The sequence below is a fragment of the Callionymus lyra genome, chromosome 2 (assembly GCF_982586985.1).
Source record: "Callionymus lyra chromosome 2, fCalLyr1.hap1.1, whole genome shotgun sequence".
Classification (NCBI taxonomy): Eukaryota; Metazoa; Chordata; class Actinopteri; order Syngnathiformes; family Callionymidae; genus Callionymus; species Callionymus lyra.
Window position 1 is genome coordinate 26,729,250 of NC_141819.1, and position 20,287 is coordinate 26,749,536.

Genomic DNA, 20,287 nt, shown 5'->3' on the forward strand with positions numbered 1-20,287 from the left:
TCCATCACTTTACCACGTAAGAGAGATTTTATGGTTTCAAATTGAAGCTATAACGGAAGCTGGGCTGGCAATGAAGGAGGTGGTAAAGGAGGAGGTAAAATAACAAAATGAGGTTCAATCCATTGAACGAAAATATCACTTGGAATGAACTTTCATTTTGTTTTCTACCATCTGGAAGTTTGTAGCAGAAACACTGTAGACTGTGTGTCTAGTCTTAAACCTGTGGTATCTTGCCTGGACATCCCAGGTCTGATCGATGAAACGTAAGCATTTCCATTTTTCTATCAGCTTCTACCAGCTTAGAACCAACAACGCTTGAGTTTTGATGCCAGTTTTCTCGTCACAAAAGTATCGTTCCATCGTTAGAAAGTGTGCTCATGACCTCACGCGATCTGGAGTTAAGAAACTTCCTTAAAAATCAAGGTGACCTTTTGTTAGTCAGGGGAAAAGAGGGGGGACTTAACCTTCTCTACAAGCAGTTTCAGCCAGAAATACTGTATGTGGTTGACATGAAGACACAACACACACAAAATATCCTTCATCATATACCATTAAAAATAGTGTGAAAGGTAGATCTAAGGTGAGTCCTCATCCTAAATCATGCATCGTCTACGACTCACAGGAAGGGATCTTAGCTCCACCAGATTTGGGGTAACGACAGTTCCTAGATGTCTTGTTGTGTGCGCACTGCTATGAAATATCGGCGTCAGGAGCTCGCATCAGCGACAACGGTGTTCAGGTAAAAGCCGCTTCAGATCCTCAGGCTCCTCTAGTGCCTATATCCTCATTTACAGAGTTGCCTCTTTTTGTCTGTGTCGCTGTGATCTCGACCGTCGTGAGAAATCCAGGCGTTTTGAACCGAAACCAAAGCTCGGCCGTCTCTGCTGTTCGTGGTCTGCTTAGGAAGCCATGTTGGTTTTGGCACATGAAGCTGAACACTGCCCCTAAAGAAACAATAGAACTTCCTGGTCGTGCCTTCGGGGAAGTTTTTATAACCGGAAAAAATGGCTCGCTTGTCTGGAAACACAAGATTTGTTTTCACCTGCAGGTACGGTCGCTGTAGAAGGTGCCAACTCTTGTGAAAGTGAAATGTGATTTGAATGAAAGTAGGAATGTATTTTCATCGTGAATGTAATGTGAAAAAGAAAAAAAAACAGCCCGAGTGATTCTTCTGAAAAACAAAAAGTAAATTTGAGCAATACTTTAATTGAATTCCAAAAAAAGAAGAAAAAAACAGTTCTTTCCTCAGAGAATTGCATGTTGACTGTAAATCAAGAAATGATTCTTCAAGGGCCCAATGAAGAGAGATTGATCTTTAATGTGTGTAACTAAATTTTAATATTGTTCTGAACGGTGCTCATTATTTATTATAGATTCACGCTATTGTACTAAATGGATGTGTAAGGAAATAAAGACAGAAACACGAGTGAGATTTCTTATTTCCAAAATAAACAGAGTTGATATACGGTGCAACATATTTATCTCAGTTTTCGGATTAAATTTTGATGAAAATGACAGGAAAGTGAAAACTGAAACTATAATTTAAGAGGCTGAAGAGTGGGTGAAGTTTGTGTCAGGTAAAGGAAGAAGCCCACAACTGTAAGTTAAAGTAAAATCATTTTATTTGCAGTACATCTTTTATTTTGAGGTGGCGTCATCAAATCCCAGTGCTTGGTTTCTATCTAGTAGTGCACTTTTTTTTTTTGTTGTCGATGTTTTTTTTTCCAGACCAGCAAAATCCACATATGGATTCTTGAGCAAACATAACAAACCAGCACCAAACATTTAACGATTCCTTAATTCAATTTTTTTTTTGCGTCGATTAACATTATTGTCCTTAACTCATATGAAAACCTGCCTACCAGGTGTGATTTAAAAAAAAAAAAAGGTTTCCAATTAAACCATGGCGGCCAGTTTGATGGATAAGGACGATTACAGGTCACGGAAATGAAAAAAATTGATCTTGTTCATAAAAAAAGAAAAGAAAAGGAAAGCATGGATTGACAGTACCAAACATTTTCTTTACCTTCAGGAGACAGCTATCTGAGGCTAGGCCCGTCACATACTACTACACACTTTGCTGAAGGTATTGCACATTAAAAGAAAAAAAAAAAAAAGAACAAAAGTATCTCACTTCTAGATGAAGTATACGCGATGTACAAAACTAGACGTTTTGTCAAAACCATGAAACAGTACACGTTCAAATAAATAAATAATGGAATCTGTTATTCACACGATAGCTAATTCTGCAAGCGAATAATAAGAACTGGCAGCAATTCAGAATGAGGTAGTTCATCAAAGCAGGATGACACTCGCTAATAGAAGAAAAAGGACCAAATTCAAACCGGAATAACGAGAAAAGATAAAAAAAAGAACCTGAGTCAACAGATATTTTAGGGAGTAGAATCTGAATGACTTGTTCTCTGTATCTGATTCGATGGTATAACCTGCGTATTGATTCAAACTAACTATTAGATATAGAAAAATGTAGCTCTGAGGCCAACTTTCTACGTTAGTTGAAATCTTACATAAAGATTAGAATTGCACTTTTATCAGTCAGTTCATTAGTCTTTGACTGAAGTTCACTTTAATAGCTTCCCTTAAAAGTTAATGTATCTTGAATTATTAATGGTGAAACATGTTCTGGTTAATGCTATGAAACACATTTAGATCTGACTTCGCTTCGTTTCCATCTCACCAAACAGGCTTCAAATAGTTTATTGGGTGATTTTGTTTTACTATCGTCACATTTATTTATTTTTCTCCTTTTATTTAAGTTCCCCCAAAATGTTCCACTCATTAAAAAGGAAGAGTTTAAGATATCCGGCTATCAATAACCAAATCATTACTTTTTGCATAATAAAACAATAAAATCATTGGGCAAAAATGTTCAAATGTTGTCATTTATTCATTTGTCCCTCAAGTGTAAATCTATTTCAGATGTTTTATGTTGCTCATTAGTTTGTCTCCAATACATGCTCGTAGATACCAGTAGTATAAACCCATGAGTCAAATATATATAATAAAACAAAAATGTGGTATTAATTGAACGTCATTAATTGCAAATATTGATACTTTGATGAACGACCTTTATAGAAACTGCCTGTCACCTTCTTACCCTTCCAAAAAATAACAAAAAACAAAAGTAAAGTCTCCCTCACAAGTCAAAATCCAAAAACAAGTAGAAAAATATACATTTGTGAGAACTACAACCCCATCATACAGTATCTGCTCCATACTGTGACGCCATAAAAACCTACATAATGAACCCCCCCCCCAAACACACACTCCTACACACACACGCACACACACACATAATCAGGAATGAATGACAAACAGGCACTTTTCTTTTCAAAAGAACCGAGAAGAGTGAAAAAAAGGACACTATTATTGCATACAGTAAGACTTGGTTTCCTAGTTGTGCTGCCGGTTCACATGCAAGTTACATCTCATTCACTATTGCAGGCAAGTCTGGTGTGTCGTGTTTGGCCAATTCGACAAAAAAATGACTAATAACTGGATGCAGTAGAAGGACATCATCATCATCATCATCATCGCCTCCTTTTTTCCCCCCCGTTTTCAAAACCTTCCTGGTGCAGGAACTCAAAGCACCGAAACATCATCACGTTCACTTACAATCTTGGAAATACAATTCTAGACTCAACCAAAGCGACATTCAGTGACATCGACGACACCGTCAGCTCGAAACAACCTCTCAAAGCTTGACAAAACATTCTAAAGCCCGCCATCTTACAGTCTTGGCCACGGAGTCTGGACCGCCACATTCAAAGATTTTTTTTCGATTTTCGGTTGATTAAATAATCCGCAGATGGAGATGAAACGCAACAACGGCTACGAACATCTTAATTTAAAGAACTGATCATGTTTAGAGGCAATTTTTTTTAAATCTAAAACAAACCCGTGTGTGTATGTAACCAGACAGATGGAGGGATTGCACCATTAGCATGGCTAGCATTAGCATGTTAACATGGATAGCATTAACATGCCTAGCATCAGCATGGCTAGCATTAACATGTTAACATTAACTAGCATTAACATGGCTAGCATGCGCATGGCTAGCACCAGAATGGCTAGCAATAACATGTTAACATTAACTAGCATTAACATGGCTAGCATCAGCATGGCTGCTGCTGTGACCATGTCCTCTCCCTACTGTGGGATTAATAAAGTAATCTTATCTTAATCCTATAAACATGTTAACATGGCTAGAATTAGCATAGCTAGCATTAGCATGGCTAGCATCAGAGTGGCTAGCATTAACATGTTAACATGGGAATCAGCATGGCTAGCATTAACATGTTAACATGGGCATTAGCATGGTTAGCATTAGCATGGCTTGATACATGTATATTTGACATCAGCTCGGCTAAAGGCTTGAGATGATAACTCAAAGATTGGACAGAACCTTAATTGATAATCCGATTGAGAATTTTGGATCACACAAGTGTCTAATTAAATGACATTTACGTATTTGTACTGAGAATTCCAGACACACCTCCTGCTTGTTTGAATGTGGTGGAACCCCTTCTGGCCAAAACTGTGTTCCAATCTCGCTCCAAAGATCCTCTTTCTTAACCTCCACCATCCCACCAGCTCAGTGTCACAAGCAGACCACAGAGCAACCCCCGCAGCACCGGTATATATATAAAAAACAATAAAACGACCCAACTGTGCCACAACAGCAGTTACACAAAATCATTTGGTGTCAGATCACATCATGACTTTTTTTTCCCCCATAAAATTGCAAGAAGTTGCCGTGACCCACGGGAAAATATATATCAAATCAAGTGATATGTCGAATGCAACTTTTTTCCCCCCCATCTTACGACGTGATTACAAAAGGAGACCAGGAGTACTAAGACGGAACTTTCCTCAATTAAATAATGGCTCACCGCAAACCTGTACAGAGGAGAAAAGTACACCTACCATAAAATCTGTACAATCTACATTGATATGGCAAGTAGTAAAAGCTGAAGCTTACGAGGAAAAACAAATGGCTTTAAAAACAGAAAAATAAATCACATTAAAAACGGTTTGTTTTGAAACAGATATGGTTCGAGTCTCACAGTGAGTGGACACGAACTGCAACATAAAGAAATCATAACATTTGTTTATCTTAGGTTCGTGAAAAATAAAAGAAAAAAAAGAAGTTAAGAAATACCACAATAAATTACAACGAGGACTCGAAAGAAAAAGATACTTAAAAACAACTACAAGTCATATTAAAAAAATAATAAAGTTTCCATCTTTCCAAGATTTCTTAAACAGCAAGCGGGCTGAATGCTACACTACCCAAGACACGCACGGATGGGAGGAGAGGATGGAGGGAGGAAGGAGGGAGGATAGGGGAGGAGGGGGTGTGACCAGCAGCCAGTGAAGGGCTAACGGTATCAGACATGAACAGGAGTCAAACCGGCAACCACACCAGCAGGTGCAGAGGGTGTTCATCTGGTTACCGCAGTAGCAGCAGTGCGAGTACAGGTGGCGCTGCCTGGCTTTGGGGCTGCTGCTGTCCGTGTCAGTCGATGTGGGGTCAGTAGAGGACATGGAGGGTCAGTGCTGCTGCTGCTGCTCCGGGTCAGCGCTCACTGCTGCACCTGTGCTGCAAGAAACACAAGGAAATCAATCAAAATTGAGACACGCAGACTTTCTCTTTATGACCAGGTCAACTTCGTCATCAGATTGAAACTATACTGTATACGGTTACTGATCATGAAGAAATATTTCTAAAAAACTGCTTTTTAACCCAAATTCAGTTCATAAAAAATAGGAATTATCCACTGAACTAAATAAAAGTGTAAAAGTTATTATTTTCATGGTTTATTACTATTTAAGTTACCATTAAATTACATTTTTTTCACAATGTCATTACACTCATTCATACTTTTAATTAATTTCATCAGAACATGTGTTAAGACCCTGAACAATCAAATTCTGTAGTAGGTTATTTGTTCCGTTATTATCATACCACTTGTTTTTGGGTTTTTACAACCAGAGCTAAACAACCACTTTCCTCTGTTGATGCCCTTAAGTTCTACTACTTTACTTTACTTGAACCAATGACTCAACGTACTTTGTTTTAAAAGCTAAAATACGAACATTGTCAGTGTGGAAGTCGTCTTTGCAGCATGAATTTTACACTCATTGGCCAGTTTTTGTTTGTTTTTACTTCAAGATTCGGCTGATCTGTGCATTATAACACCCAAATCCCTCTGACTATTTTATACAGACGACAACAGAAATAGCTTTTGTAAACTTTGGTTGGGACACTGCAGCAAAATGCATCATGGCAGACGGAGGACGGCGAAGAGTTTGATAAAACATATTTAAAAGTGGTGACACATGGATTGACCAATACAGCAAAGAAGTAAAAAGAAAATAACTTGATTTTGGACCAGATAGACACAAACAACCAGTGAAATATTCTAAGTTTGACTGATCTGTGGTATAAAAAAATAGACAGTGTTGGCATTTTATAAAGGAACAAAAACAACATGTTAAAGTGTGATCATCTGTCAAAGTCTTGGAAAACAAAACGCCCGACATCGAGCTTGTTTCGTTGGCCTGGGGTTGCATGTTCAAACACAAACGCAGAGAAATTCCACTGACCTATGGAAGCGGGTGATCCCCGGATGACACCATTCTTTGTCCGTTCTTCCCAGTCCAACACTTCTTTGTATATCAACTCTGCAGCAAAAGATGACATCGATAATGAAGCGACGGCTACAATGACATGCCCAGCTAAGAGTATAGGCCTGGGGTGAGAAGAAAAAAAAAAGCTTTTATTTTCTTCTACCTTTCCATTCCTCCACGGTGTGCTCTCGCTCGTCCAGCTGTTTGTCGGTGATGGCAGGTGGCGGCTGTCATGGGCGACACAAAAAAAACATCACATAAAAAATCTGTCAGACAGATTTAAGAAATATTTCCAAAGTTTTGGGTTAAAATAAAATAATGAAAAAAAAAAAATCAAATCACACAATATAAATAACAACAGCGTCCAATGATATAAAATATATTGTGCATATGCATATATAAAATATGAAAAACTGCCTTAAAATTAAACTTCAAATTGCTTCTAAAGTATAAATACATTATGCCATTAATCTTGGCTATCCAATAGCATAGCCAATACTATAGCCATAATAATATATTTACATCATTAAATAAATCTAAATTAAAAGCCAGGCTAAAAGGCAACAGCATAGTGCAACTTTAGATGCTTACCGCTTCCACTTCAGTGGGGTCGTACCACACGTTGATGTACGAGTGCTGTAGAGCCTCGTCCACAGAGATCCGCTTTGATGCGTCTATAACCAGCATTTTGGACAAGAGGTCTCTGGCTTGACTCGCTGGGAACATGAGGAAAAGAGCAAATTAATTGTGACCAGAAAATGTCATTTAACATCACCAGTCATGTCTAAAGTGTAGTTTGAAAAGACATCCTTTAGCAGGCCAATGATCTTATTACAAATGTATACACTTTACCAGACAAATGTTAAAAACACAACATTTTAATTGTAAAAGTGGATCTGAAAAAATTCTAAAAATGTTTCCCCGTCTGTTCTCAGTTGTGTGTTCAACTGGTTGCAGATATTACACAACTTTATTTTAAACTTTTCCGCTTTGACTGACATCTCCCCTTGAAGAGTAGTGTCTAGCAGTGCTAGAAGTGGATGTAAACAAATATATGATCCTCTAAGAAGAGAAGACGGGTGTCACATTCGCTGTGTTATTTAAAGAAGAAAGAAAGGTGTTGGGGGTGTATTTAGCCTCTGCTGCCTCTTTGATCATCCGCCGGGTTTCACATGAAGACAAGCTTGAGGTAAATTCCTCTCAACAGTAAACAAGCGGGTTCTCAAGTGACATTTTTAGGAGCCGAGGTTTTAATCTGAAGACAGCAACTGAACACCGACGTGTCACAGGAGCTCTAGCCCGAGTTGACGTTTGGGATTCAACTCATTTTCTGTATTTTGCATCAGGAATAACGTTTGAAAAGTGCATAGAAAAACGCATACGAGAAATGAAAGTAACATTCAAATTGCTCACCCTTCAGCTTGTTGTGCTCAGAGTCAGCAGGAAACAGGACATCAGGGAAGAGCTTCTCGAAGGTGTAGCCGGCGTATCGTGGCCGGTTCTCCACATAGGTCCTCACGGACTGGTTGAGTTTCATCAGGAATTCCTGAGACGGTGTTCCCAGCTGCTCGATCACCTTGTTCCACTGGTCGATATCTTGAGGTAACTCCCGTTAAGAAACACACCATGTTGGGCCAAAACCACAAACCACCATTTTCTTTGGAGGCCTAGAATCATAGGCGAGGAAAGGACTCCGACATTCTTAAATCATGTACACAAATATGCAGAAAATTGCCTCTTGCACATTTCCCTAAAACAGACAAGAACTAAATTCTCAGGCACTAGCTTCAGCGAGTGTTAAACCAACATCTGCAAACTTAAAGAACAGCAGCAACTCCCTTTAAATCACCCAACTAATGGAGCAGAACTGAAAGGGTGTTGATTATGCAGCTACGTTATTGTGAAGATTGTAAAACTGTGGATTAACCATTTCCAAGGCAACCGTTTTAACTCGACTGTGGGGAGACCTGTGGTGTAAATTGTACCGCTATAAACCACTACATGCCATCTGAGCCCCACCGAGAGCTTTATTTATTTAATGTCTGCCATTATTTCCTTCCCGTCGCTAGTTGAGATAAATGATGTCAGACACTGAAGACGAACGCTTTACGGCTCAGTCTACACCCGCTGACTTCCCGTCATGGGAATGTCTATGACAGCACAAAATACAAGGTGAATAATGACAACCGTTTGCCCTCATTTCTGTTGTAAAAATGCATTGAAAATGTGTGATAAGACAGAAGAATGATGATGACAGAGGACAACAGTTCGGGGCAGGATGACGGTTCAACTTAAGGATACGATCATGTCCTGGAAATAACACACTACCCCGCACCATTTCGGCCATGATACAGCCAACAGACCAGACATCAACTGAAAAATGAAATGAGAATTAGCATGCAGGGCGAAAATAAAAACACAAAAAAAAAAATCACACAAACATGAGAAAAGAAAACAATGTGACATGCTCGTGTGGTGATCTCGTGATTCATGGCAAAGCATGCAGTCGAGTGAACCCTCAAATCCATGTGACCCGTATAGACGCATAGATCTCACACACTGAGCCCAACAGAACTGCGTTTGGAAAAATGCAGAATAATTGATGTCATTTCAGGTCAGACCAGTTCTGACTCCGTCACAGGGTTCAGGGATGTTTTGTAAAGGCCAAATCCCAATTAGGATGACAACGGCGTCTGCGTCATTCTTACAATTGAATAATTAAAGGCAGCTTATGTCTTACAATTAGTGTTTCTAGGAAGGTAACTTGAGTTGAACCGGTGCTGAAAGATGAAGACAAAAATCATTTCACTTTTGAAATAGCTAAAGAACCAGAAGTAATTTCTGCGTTTGTCCCCTGAAGAGAAGCGGAGATCTTTGAAGGCACCAGAGTGTACTTTGCGTGTTCTGCTTCATCAGAGATGACATTCAGTGCTGCAAGCAGCTCAAGGATACAATCCCTTCCTGGGAAAAGGATTTTGTGGCGAACCATTTCTGCCATAATGCAGCCCACAGCCCAAATATCCACTATATATGCGCAGCGTTAGAGAAGGGAGAAGAGAGTAAGCAAAAGAAACGCAAAAATCAGCAACAAAATGAGGATTCAGGTCACTGGTCAAGGAGAAGAGCAGGAGCGCGAATATTCAGGGACTCGATTGTGTTTCCATCATTAGCTCCTCATCACCGCTACACATTAGGCATTTAAAAAGTCTGGCTCAGGGACCATTTGTGGCCCTTGAATATTTTCACTTGGCCTGCAGTTTCTGATACAAATGTATAGTTAACCGGGGATGTAAAATACAAAATTCTAGTTGTAAAAATACAACTTTCTGAATCTGACAAGATTTTCCTAATTAAAAAGGAAGTGTTAATTTCTAAATGCGATAACTCAACATATATGATTTGTATTTCACTATGTCGACATTGCCGTCAAGTAATACAAATGATGATCAGAAGACATTTAAAATGTTGATTTAAAACCTAATCTTTGCATCACAGTGGGTCCTTCAGTAAAAAGTTATTGAAATAATGTCGGGAAACTCCGAGGACTTCCCATAATATTCCTGATGGTAGCGTAACATATATTTTTCATTGCCTTTTATACAAAAATATCTGGTAATGTTTTAGAAGTTGTTAAATCAAGATGGCAGTAAGAAGGGAACATATTCTCCAGCATCAGAATAGCAGTGTCGTACCTGGAAACAGGCGATTGAATTAGATTAACCACAAATTGTTTAAAGTACACAAAGATTTTTCCGACAGGCTTCTGCTACTGATCCGCACAATCTTTTCTTTACAACACGGCTTAACAATAAATGCAAACACTTGCCAAACTTTGACAGTTCCCGGCCAGACATGCTCCAATAAACATGCACATTTGTCTGTTCTTGTGAAACGAGTAGCATCGACCTTAATAAAACATCCGCCAGCACACAGAGCACCAGACTCCACAGACAGGAAGTTACCCACCAAGCACAGATACCCACCATGCCAACATTCCTCTCCTGAGTTTGACCTTTCAAAAGCGCATAGAGAGGGTGCATGTGTGGTTCTGTGAGCGTCCTGCAACCTCCCAGTGGAGGAGACCATGCAGCATGTTAGCTCTTAGCACTTACCGTTCGCCTGGTAACCCATACCCAGGATGACCTCCGGGGCTCGATAGTAGCGTGTCACAACATAAGGGGTCATGAGCAAGCCAGTGGCTGCGGTCCTGGCCAGGCCGAAGTCCAAGATCTTCAACGTGCAGTCGGATTTTACCACTATGTTACTCGGCTTCAGGTCCTGCGTGGAAAGAAAAATTCAATGAGCAAAATAGTGAGGCGTTGACAGAATTGAAACCTTTATTCACTACCAAAAGAAATCTTTGAAAAGAACCAGTTGATTGGACCAGCCAATGCTTTAAAATACTTTGTTGGATCCACCAGGTGTCATTAAAAGAGTTAAATTGGTGTTTTGAGCGTGAGGTCATCATCTCGGAGGGATGCGTTAGTTCTTTATTCAGTAAATTCACAGCACATGATTTACTTTCATCACCCATTACTAGTCTGCTCTTCGTGCAAGTCATCTTTTGGATTTAAATTATTTATATTTTTCAGCAGCAAAAGCAATTCTTTTTTGACCGTTTTTGGTGTGAGTCCAGGGTAAAATGTAATTAAAAATATGTTATATAGTCAAAACAGAGTCCGTTGAGGCTCCTTGACAAAAGAGGGAATTACAAGATGGATCGCTCACAGTAACTTCAAATACAAGAGATTCAGAGGACGAGAAATGACCCGTGAGCATCCCAACATAAATGTATGTCTAAGAATACACAGTGAGAATCATTTGTACGCCGTACAAAACTACATTTGTTCGTTATGTGGCTGCTTCTTGTGGATGCCAGTGTGGCCAGTTCTGTCTCGCTGCCTCTGGCTCCATTACTTCTGGCTGGCAGAATAAAATCTCTCCAAGTCCGCCGAGACTCGTCGAGAGTGATCGACGGTGACGTACATTGAATTCATGAGTGTACGATCATGTCAGACCAATACTCTTACCATTACTACTGAGCCGTTATGTTGTGTCTAATGGTCCATTTAAAACAAAAAATGGACATAAATGTTCAGATATTAAATATTATATCACTTTACATAAAAACTGATCAATTAATCATCAACCCATAAGGATGTAAAGCTTAACTGGTCCACAACTTGACCAGTTAGTTTTTAATGACCTTGAGTTTTAATGGCGACAACACAAAAAAAGAAACAATCTTGTCACACGTGTGTTGGAATGTCAATGGTCACTGACCCTGTGTATGATGCCAGCAGCATGTAAATGTTTGATTCCACACAGCATCTGGTAGAGCAGGTATGACAGCCTCTCGTGGTCCAGCTCCATCTGGATCACCTGGCAGAGGTTGGCGTCCATCAGCTCCATCACCAGATATCTGGAAGGACGGTACAGAAATGTGCATGAAAAGCTGACCGAAGCAATAGGATAAGGATCCTCTACTGCACTGCAAAATGGAAAGAAGCGGAGGGGACAGATATTATCACAGAATTAGACACGAGTTCCCGCCATTTAAAAAATATACTATTATCCTGCACACCATTTTTTTCTCTTTTCTGGACTTCAGGTTATTGCCAATATTGTTGACACAATTTAACACAAGTCAAGGTGCTCCATTTGTCTGCTTTTTAAAATCGCAATAATTTACGAGTGCACAATGAGTGAAACACTAGAACGTTATCAGGTAGAGAAAAAACCTGCAGAAAGTTGATAGATCATGATCATCTGCTTTCTGTCTTTGCCCCCAATATTCAGGCAGGTAAAAAAATTGAATTACCATTTTTCACTTCCTCATCAGTATCTGAAATTTACATTAATTCAGTCAAGAAGCTCGACAGTCATTTCAGATTTAATGTCATTATCAAACAATGTCAGACATATGTCAGAAAAAATATAGGAGAACTCTAACGCTCTGCTAGTTTGTTTGTGGACAAATGTAATTTATTTAATAATATATTGTGACAAAACTGTTTAATAATACAATATGTATTATGCATTTACTTTTTTTTATGTGGTACGTTAATAGTTATTATGAAACTTCTGAAAAGAAAAAGAAAATCAAAAATAGATCAATAACAATGACTTTCAATCATTGTTGTATAGAATTATATTCCAAAAATTAATTAACAAAAATGTGAATAACAGCAGTATAAGAAAAGCTCTATGTGAAATCAAAACGCCTTAAAATTCACAATTATGATTAATTCCAAATCTGGTCAATCAAAATAAACTTTGTTAGCCGTGGCATTTCAGAGCAGACAGTTGAGATAATCGGTTTCATGAATGCCGATTTAAATTAGATTCATTTCCACATGAGGCCCCAAAACATAATGTTCGCCAGAACTTACACATCTTGGAACTCTTCCAACGTCTTCTGTGGTGTGAACACGTTTAATAGGCCGATAATCTGCGAAAAGACGACAATGATTTCACGTATGTTGCATATTTCACCACATTTTAAAAACAGGTCAGCAGCAACACTCTTTAATCTGGAAAGATTAAAAAATATCTAATTGTCCAGTACATCGTTGGCAGTGACTTCTATATTAAAACCCTCTTTTTATGTTCTGAACAATACACCCTTTTGTTATAATTGAGACAACTTTATTAATCAACTTCTATTTCAGTGAAACATTTTTGAAACATGTAATCAAGAATGTGAAATAACTTACTTTGAGCGCGTTTCCCAGAGCAAGTCACTTTTTCCAGAGATATTTTCTGTCCGAATTATTTTGAGGCTTTATTTTGTCAATTAAAACCAACTTAATTTCTGTTCAGTCAGTATTATTTTTGGGGCTAAATGCATATACGCGAGATGTCTTTCACAAGAGTCATGACTGTATTTCTAAATAAACCTTTTTTTTTATTGAACCAAAACTGATATAAAGCATTGAAATCCAAGTTGCTTTATTAATCTGGATAACCCCATTTTTTCCTCCATTGTATTGAATTTTATTTCAATTTAAAGGGACTTAAAATTAAATAAAACCATATAGAAAAAAGATGACTAAGGAGCTGAGGATGATCTTTAATTTGAACTAAAACCATCCATGTTAAAAAGGAAATCTAGATAACACAAACTATATATAAATGTACTTGGACTTAAAATTTCAACTCACATTCTTGTGGTTGACACATTTCATTAGCACCAACTCTCTGTAGGCTCTTTTAGCGTGAGTTTGATTCTGGAAGGGTCGGCTGAGTTTCTTGATGGCGACGTTCCTCTCCAAGTTGTGGTCATAAGCCGAACTATAGAGAAGAGAAGATTTGTCAGGCCTCAGCAGAATCAGCGCGACTGACGACGTATCCTCCTCTTGACGCACCAGACAATTCCCTGCGCTCCAGATCCGATGGGCCGCAGGTTCTGGTAGCGCTTTAAAACCATGAAAGTCGAATCGCCCACATCGACGCTGTAGTACTCCTTCTCACGCTTGTTGCGGTTCATGATGAAAGTCGGGGTGAACTGTGTTGGTGCATCCAAGTGCTTCGTGTCCAGGCAACACCTGAAGAAGAAAAGAAGGCAATATGGTTACCCAGATGTTGGATGTCAAATTATTATTTGAGCTTAAAAAGCTTTAGAGTCGAGATGACTGTTGAACACTTGACAAAGAAACTACTTCAGTTGCCCTTGAAACTTATTTTTCTTCCTCTAGTATTGCGTAAAACATCCAAACAAAGGCCAGTGCGACAGAGCGATGTGCGTGGACAGGAGAAATGCATTGGGCTACGTGTGGACTCTGAAGCAATCATTAGAAGAATTTGGAACATAGTTCTGAGGAGGTCAGTATCAAAATGATGGCTGGACACTCAACAGACCACAACTGATAACAGTCAAGCGCTTCTCTTTTGTCGTCCAAATGTCTCTCCTACATGCTATAGGTTATTCCTCAGTGTTAAGGTTGAATTCAGTGAAATGGATTTTCATGCGTCACAAATATTTCTAATAGTTGCAAGAGGAAGATCAGTGCTTATCAAAAGGGATGATGCAGCAGCCAAGTTTATCGTTTCTGGAGTCGTTGTGTTGGTTAAATCAGCATCTATGGTTACATTGTTGTGCTTGTTGTGGTTGTCGCTCCAGATGTTACAGCATAATATTCTCTTGACATTCTGGTGTAAAAAAAAAACAAGCTGATTTACTGAATATAACACAATTGCACATTCCCCCTTGAAACGTGCTTTGATAAGTCAAGCGTACACATCCCTGGGGTGTTTTCATACCGGAACCATCCATTAAAAATTTCCAAGTACTTAAAAGCTAAATTAAACACAGATTTTCAGCCTCAGTGTGCAGACTGACACCATTTCTATGAGAAGACGGATCAGCAAAATGTCAGTTTTCCTGCAGGACTGGAAGGATCAGCGGCAGAATGAGAGGATGTGAGGGAGTGTTTCGAACGGTCGACCCAGTTCTTAAATTGGAAAGCAAGAAATTGTGCATATTTGGCACAGCTACACTCTGCATAACCCCAGTAAACACACAAAGTAGTTCTTACATTTGCATAAATCAGAACATTTGATTGTATTGCTTTATTTCAAATGTTGTTTTTTTCCTTTCTTGATAACTTTGACTTATCTAAGATAGAGTTGGACGCGAGAAAAACATTTATCCAGAGTTTTGTGAACTTGAAAGAGATATTTCAAATGACAGACATGTTCAAATTGTATGTCTTGATCATAGAGTGTTAAAGCAGTACCCATGAGTCCCCCTCATATTCAATCCCTGTTATGGTTTTTACAGTCATTTACAGTATATGAATTAATAAAGCACTAAAAGGGCGACGTGTTCAATATTAATCTTAATATAAATATTTTCTGCCACCCAGAGTGGAATTCAACACAATATATATATGATACACAAGTATTTCAAATGTTTATTTCAAACCATCAAAAAAATAATTTGACACAAAATTGAGAACATTTTTAAGATTCTAAAACAGAAATTAAAGTATTTATATACAGTTGATTGCGCTTTGGATAAATATTTAATAAGTTGTCCATAAAGACTTCATAGTAGTTTTCCAACATAATGTTATTTTCATTAAAACTTCAGGTGATCAAACACATTAACAAATATTTGAATGAATTAAAAGAACTAAAACAAAAGAATGTACAAATAAAAGTAACACGTGCTTTAACATGTTTTAACAGCGATTTTCTTCACTTTTCAAATCCAAATGATATGACCATAGATTGAAAACATCAAAACAGATAATACATATAATGCACATTTGATGACTGTTGAAATAATCCAATTTAAACTAAATAGAACAAATAATGTGCTGAATTTATCAAGTGGCTTTATGTTTTCCTCGTGACTGATGCAGCGATGTAGCAAGTGTTAAGATATAGGTCAGAGAGACGCCGGGGGGCAAAAATATGAACTGTGTGAAGTGAGACTGTGAGAAAATGTGAAAGAATAGATTATTCCATGGAACTTTTTTATTTATTCACCGATGATGACGATAGAAGTGAGTCAGATTTTATTTAAACATGGTGATCCAAAACAAGTTTATTAAAAATGTACACAATGACCATACAGACGTTATCAATAGAAAAAAAGCTACGTTAAGAGATTAAATCTTACTCTAGTAGTTGAACATTTGGGAAATTTAGTAGTTCACTACAATAAGATTAAACAAAATAAAGAAAATAGAAGGAATAAAAAATAAATAAATAATGGTACACAAAATCATGTTGACGCACAAATGTTTAACATTACATTTGCAATTTATTGTAATAGTCTTCCTTGTTATTCCTTTGGGATTTGTATAAGCTTGAATCTAAAATATAACACCCAGCAAAACATATGTTTTCATCCATCGTTTTATATATAATCGTTTTATTTATGCATTTATTTTACCACGAAATATTGAATGTGCACGAGGGGAAAAATGTGTATTAAAAAAACATCATATTTAAAAATAAAGCCGATCTAAAGAATACATAAGAGTTTTAAATAAACATTATAAAAGTATATCGAGCACCAGTAGTTGTATCAGGCTGGAACGCCTGGGTGTTGATATTGGATTTGGGGACGTAAACGCACCATCACGCTGTTTACATAGCAGCACAGTTAGCCACATTCACGGCTAACGGCAGATAATATATAAAATAAATACTAGAAATTAAATAAGAGCAACCATTTCTTATTAATTTTCTCTTGTATTCGTCCTTGTATATTTCTTCATAGGCTCATAGTTTAAATGCGGTCAAAAAAAGAACCGGTTATTAGTTCGCTATGCTAGCAATGCTAGCCCCCAGCGGTTAGGCCAGAACGATCCCATCTACTACTGTTGTTGACGAGTACTTTATTCACCTTACAGTGTTCTACAGTCTCCACCAGTGACCCACATTTGCCCCGCGACCATCTCCCCCCTCCTTCGACCTCCAACAACATGCCCACCATTCCCCGGACCAAACGAACACTCACCCCCGCTGCTGCTGCTCGTCTGGACCGTCCGCTGTCCGAACCGCCGCCGATCACGTTTTTTTTTTTTTTTCAAGGAGGCGTTTAAATCCGTGTATATTTCCGCGACACGCTCACACTAACATCTCCTGAGAAGATTCAAACGCACACGGAGCCTGACTGTCGTACTGTCGTGACACCAGCGCTTTCTGCCATTTCATAGCGACGTCGTCCCGGGAGGCGCTGCGAGCTGTTCCTCCGCCGCACAATGAGAGCAGAGCAGGGAGGCGTTCAGGAGCCTGCGCGCTCCTGGTACTCGCTCCGGAAGACGGAAGCGTCACTTTCGCAACGTTTTGTAATGACGTTGCATAATAACACTGACGGTCCTGGCCTTAGGATGAATCTAAATGGTACTTTTTTATGTAATCTTTATGCATTTCAAACTCCATGTCTTCGTTCCGATGAATGTAATGATAAATAGTGCATCAAGGTATGTCACCGATCCCGGAAATCCCACCTCAAAGGGACTCGTTTTATAAACAAGGCAGGCTGCGATTACAGCTGGCTGGAGGAGGAGTGAAGACCATTGTCATAATGGACTCTGCTCTCGTAACCTCTCATTCGCTGAGATTTCAGATGAGGGAGAACTTTATAAAGTAATAACTTGAAAACATGGTCATGATGCGTGACTTACTGGATCTTGGAGAGGAGGACTTCAACATTTGAAACATGGGAGTGAGTCAGGAGAGTTGGGGTTTTCACATTAGTTGCCCTTTAACAAATCTGTATATGCAGTTCGTATATATGACGCATAGGACCTTGAAAATAATATTTTTCAGGCGTAACTACCTTAAATATTATTATTCTTATTGTAACGCACAGTTTATTATACACAAAATAATTAATCTTTCACCAGCTGTAACTGAGAAGATAAACATTATTCCACCATGATGTATACATTTATTAACAATTATTCAACAGTGTCTTTGTAATAACCAAAATAGATATATAATGATGTGCTACAGAGTGGGGTGCAAAACTGTATGAAACACGATTTTAGGAAAGAAAAATATATAGTACAGATTTTTTTTTAAAAAAAAGTAAAATATATAGTACAAAGTTCACAATTTCTATAATAAAATAAATGTAAGTTTGGTTGAAAATTGCATTTTGAATTGCGACTTTCTGTACATGAGGAACATGTCCAGGTGATTAATAGGATTTATATTTACAATGACAGCTCGTTTGTACCATTTTACAAAATTGCTTAGTTTGTTCTTAAATTTAATTTAACGTTCTTTCATTTGTACTGCCTTGTCTGGCATGAATCTATAGGATATAAATGTCTAAATGGCATTTACAAACCTGAATCAATCACCTTTACTAGGAGACGTATAATCCCCCTTCGCCAAATATCCAGCAATAGGTCTTGAGAAACTTATTTCAGGCATTTCAATCTTTGGTCCTCTTTCCATGCGGTCACTTCAATGGAACAGGACACAGACCTGATATCAGATAACACATGCAAGTGTGTTTTTTTCACGCCAAATCATTTTGAAATCACATTTCAAACAACATATGAAAGAGGTCCAGTAAGGCGGTTGTTTGTGACAACCAAAGAGATTGTGGCTCTAACAGCAAACACTAGATTTATCAAAGTTATATGGGATCCATGACAGTGCAGCTCCTGTCATGCTTAAGCTATGATGTAGCTTAAGTGTGTGGTTCTTAACAGGGAAACACATTGATTCAAGGAGAAACAAATCAATTAAAATAATAACAGTTTTTATTAAAAGAATAATAAGTTAAACATAGGCATCATCTATTTTATTTAGCATCACGGCATGCATTCCTGTTAGTAGACTGAGTGACAAGTACAGTAAGACCTCAGCACTTACATTTAAAATGAAACAACATGAACTGATAGTAGTTGCAACTGAGCAGTAAAGAGAATGTTTGTCCCTTTGTGCTTGACAGGACTGAAGTCTAAATCTAGACTAAGTCAATTATGCTGTGAGACCCTGGAGGCTGGTCATGTGATCTTATGACACAAAGATATTTGAAAACAGACCTCCTCCAAGCAGCTTGTTTCCACTTGTGCAGCTTGTGATTTTCATCATTTTTGCGATTATTGTCATCCTGAGCTCATTATTGAAAGGTTGTTGTGGTGTTGAAAAGCTGAGTAGGCAATATTAATCCTCAAGTTGTTCTCTGTAGCAACCCTAAAACAACCTTTGAATAAACAATGTATTTTTTTACCGCAATCACCTTAAAGTTGTTTATTAATTTAATAATTTGCTATTTAATATGAAGTTTTATGTATCTGGACATTTTCCTGAACACAAGCAGGGAAATAAAGCCTTCTATTAATCATCCTTAAAAAAAGATTGTTTCAGATGATGGTAAACTTCAGTCAAATTAATAGATTATAGTTTATTAAAATTAGAAGTCATACAGAAACTTTTCTAATTTCCAACTTTTTCCAGATTGTGTTTCCAAATAGAAGTTGACTGCTTGTTGAATCATTTTGTAATAAGATAAAGATACATTTGGGTTGACCTCTCAAAAAATATTTTTTACTAATGTCATCTATGCTGTATGTTTTGATACATATATATATATATATATTGTATATTTGACAATAAAAGGACTTGAACTTGAACTGTATATAACCTTGAGATCTATCAAAGGCAAAAATAATTATCATTATTAGGATTGAAAGAGTCAGAGACAGTCCAGCAAAAACATACATTTCTACAGAGCTAATAACTCTAAAACACAAACACAATTGCTGTAATTAATACAATGAAGACTTTAATCCGACTACAGTTGTCCTTAAGTATATAAGTGGCTCTATGTACTAAGGTGACCTATTTAAAGTACACAAAGAAAGTAATTGCAATTACTTTCAGATAAAACATCACATAATAACATTACAATAGTTCCGGATCTTTGCTGCCCCATCTGTCTTCAGCCCGTCCTGCAAATCCAATTATGTTCTTATGTCTAAATATAGTTTAAAATGACGAAAAACGCAGATAATACGCGTCATTAGCGGCGAGCAACACAGAGAAATCGATGCTACTGAGATGATGTTCTTTCTTCTGAGCCATTGAAGTGACGTGTCAGTGAGGATATGATGGTGCCATGATGGCAGAAGAACTGGCACAAGAGAGAGGAGGA

At 37.9% G+C, this 20,287-nt stretch overlaps 1 protein-coding gene across 3 annotated transcripts; it reads right to left on the minus strand.

The window, feature by feature from the left end:
* Positions 1–1,604: 1,604 nt before the first annotated feature.
* On the minus strand, positions 1,605–17,395 carry mapk8b (mitogen-activated protein kinase 8b). Of its 3 annotated transcripts, none has more exons than XM_087784356.1 (12): positions 17,129–17,395; positions 14,022–14,201; positions 13,818–13,947; positions 13,047–13,105; positions 11,938–12,076; positions 10,767–10,932; positions 8,956–9,027; positions 8,068–8,250; positions 7,246–7,370; positions 6,818–6,881; positions 6,631–6,708; positions 1,605–5,618 (listed from the first exon to the last, which is right to left on the minus strand). In XM_087784356.1, exons 2-12 carry the CDS (start codon positions 14,141–14,143, stop codon positions 5,575–5,577), a joined length of 1,182 nt encoding a protein of 393 aa, XP_087640482.1. In that variant the 5' UTR covers positions 14,144–14,201; positions 17,129–17,395; the 3' UTR covers positions 1,605–5,574. The 3 variants fall into 3 exon arrangements, with proteins under 3 accessions (XP_087640482.1, XP_087640483.1, XP_087640484.1); XM_087784357.1 differs by lacking the exon at positions 8,956–9,027 and adding an exon at positions 9,607–9,678; XM_087784358.1 differs by having other exon boundaries at positions 1,605–5,623; positions 17,129–17,394.
* Between the last annotated feature and the right edge of the window lie 2,892 nt (positions 17,396–20,287).

What these genes read in the sequence shown, in the direction of transcription:
- mapk8b (XM_087784356.1), bottom strand. Translation starts at nt 14,143, where the DNA reads ATGAACCGCAACAAGCGTGAGAAGGAGTACTACAGCGTCGATGTGGGC. An exon ending in GGAGCGCAGGGAATTGTCTG is followed by an intron (nt 13,948 to 14,021) that starts GTGCGTCAAGAG and finishes TCTTCTCTATAG; the next exon opens with TTCGGCTTATGACCACAACT. An exon ending in CTGCTGGCATCATACACAGG is followed by an intron (nt 10,933 to 11,937) that starts GTCAGTGACCAT and finishes CTTTCCACGCAG; the next exon opens with GACCTGAAGCCGAGTAACAT.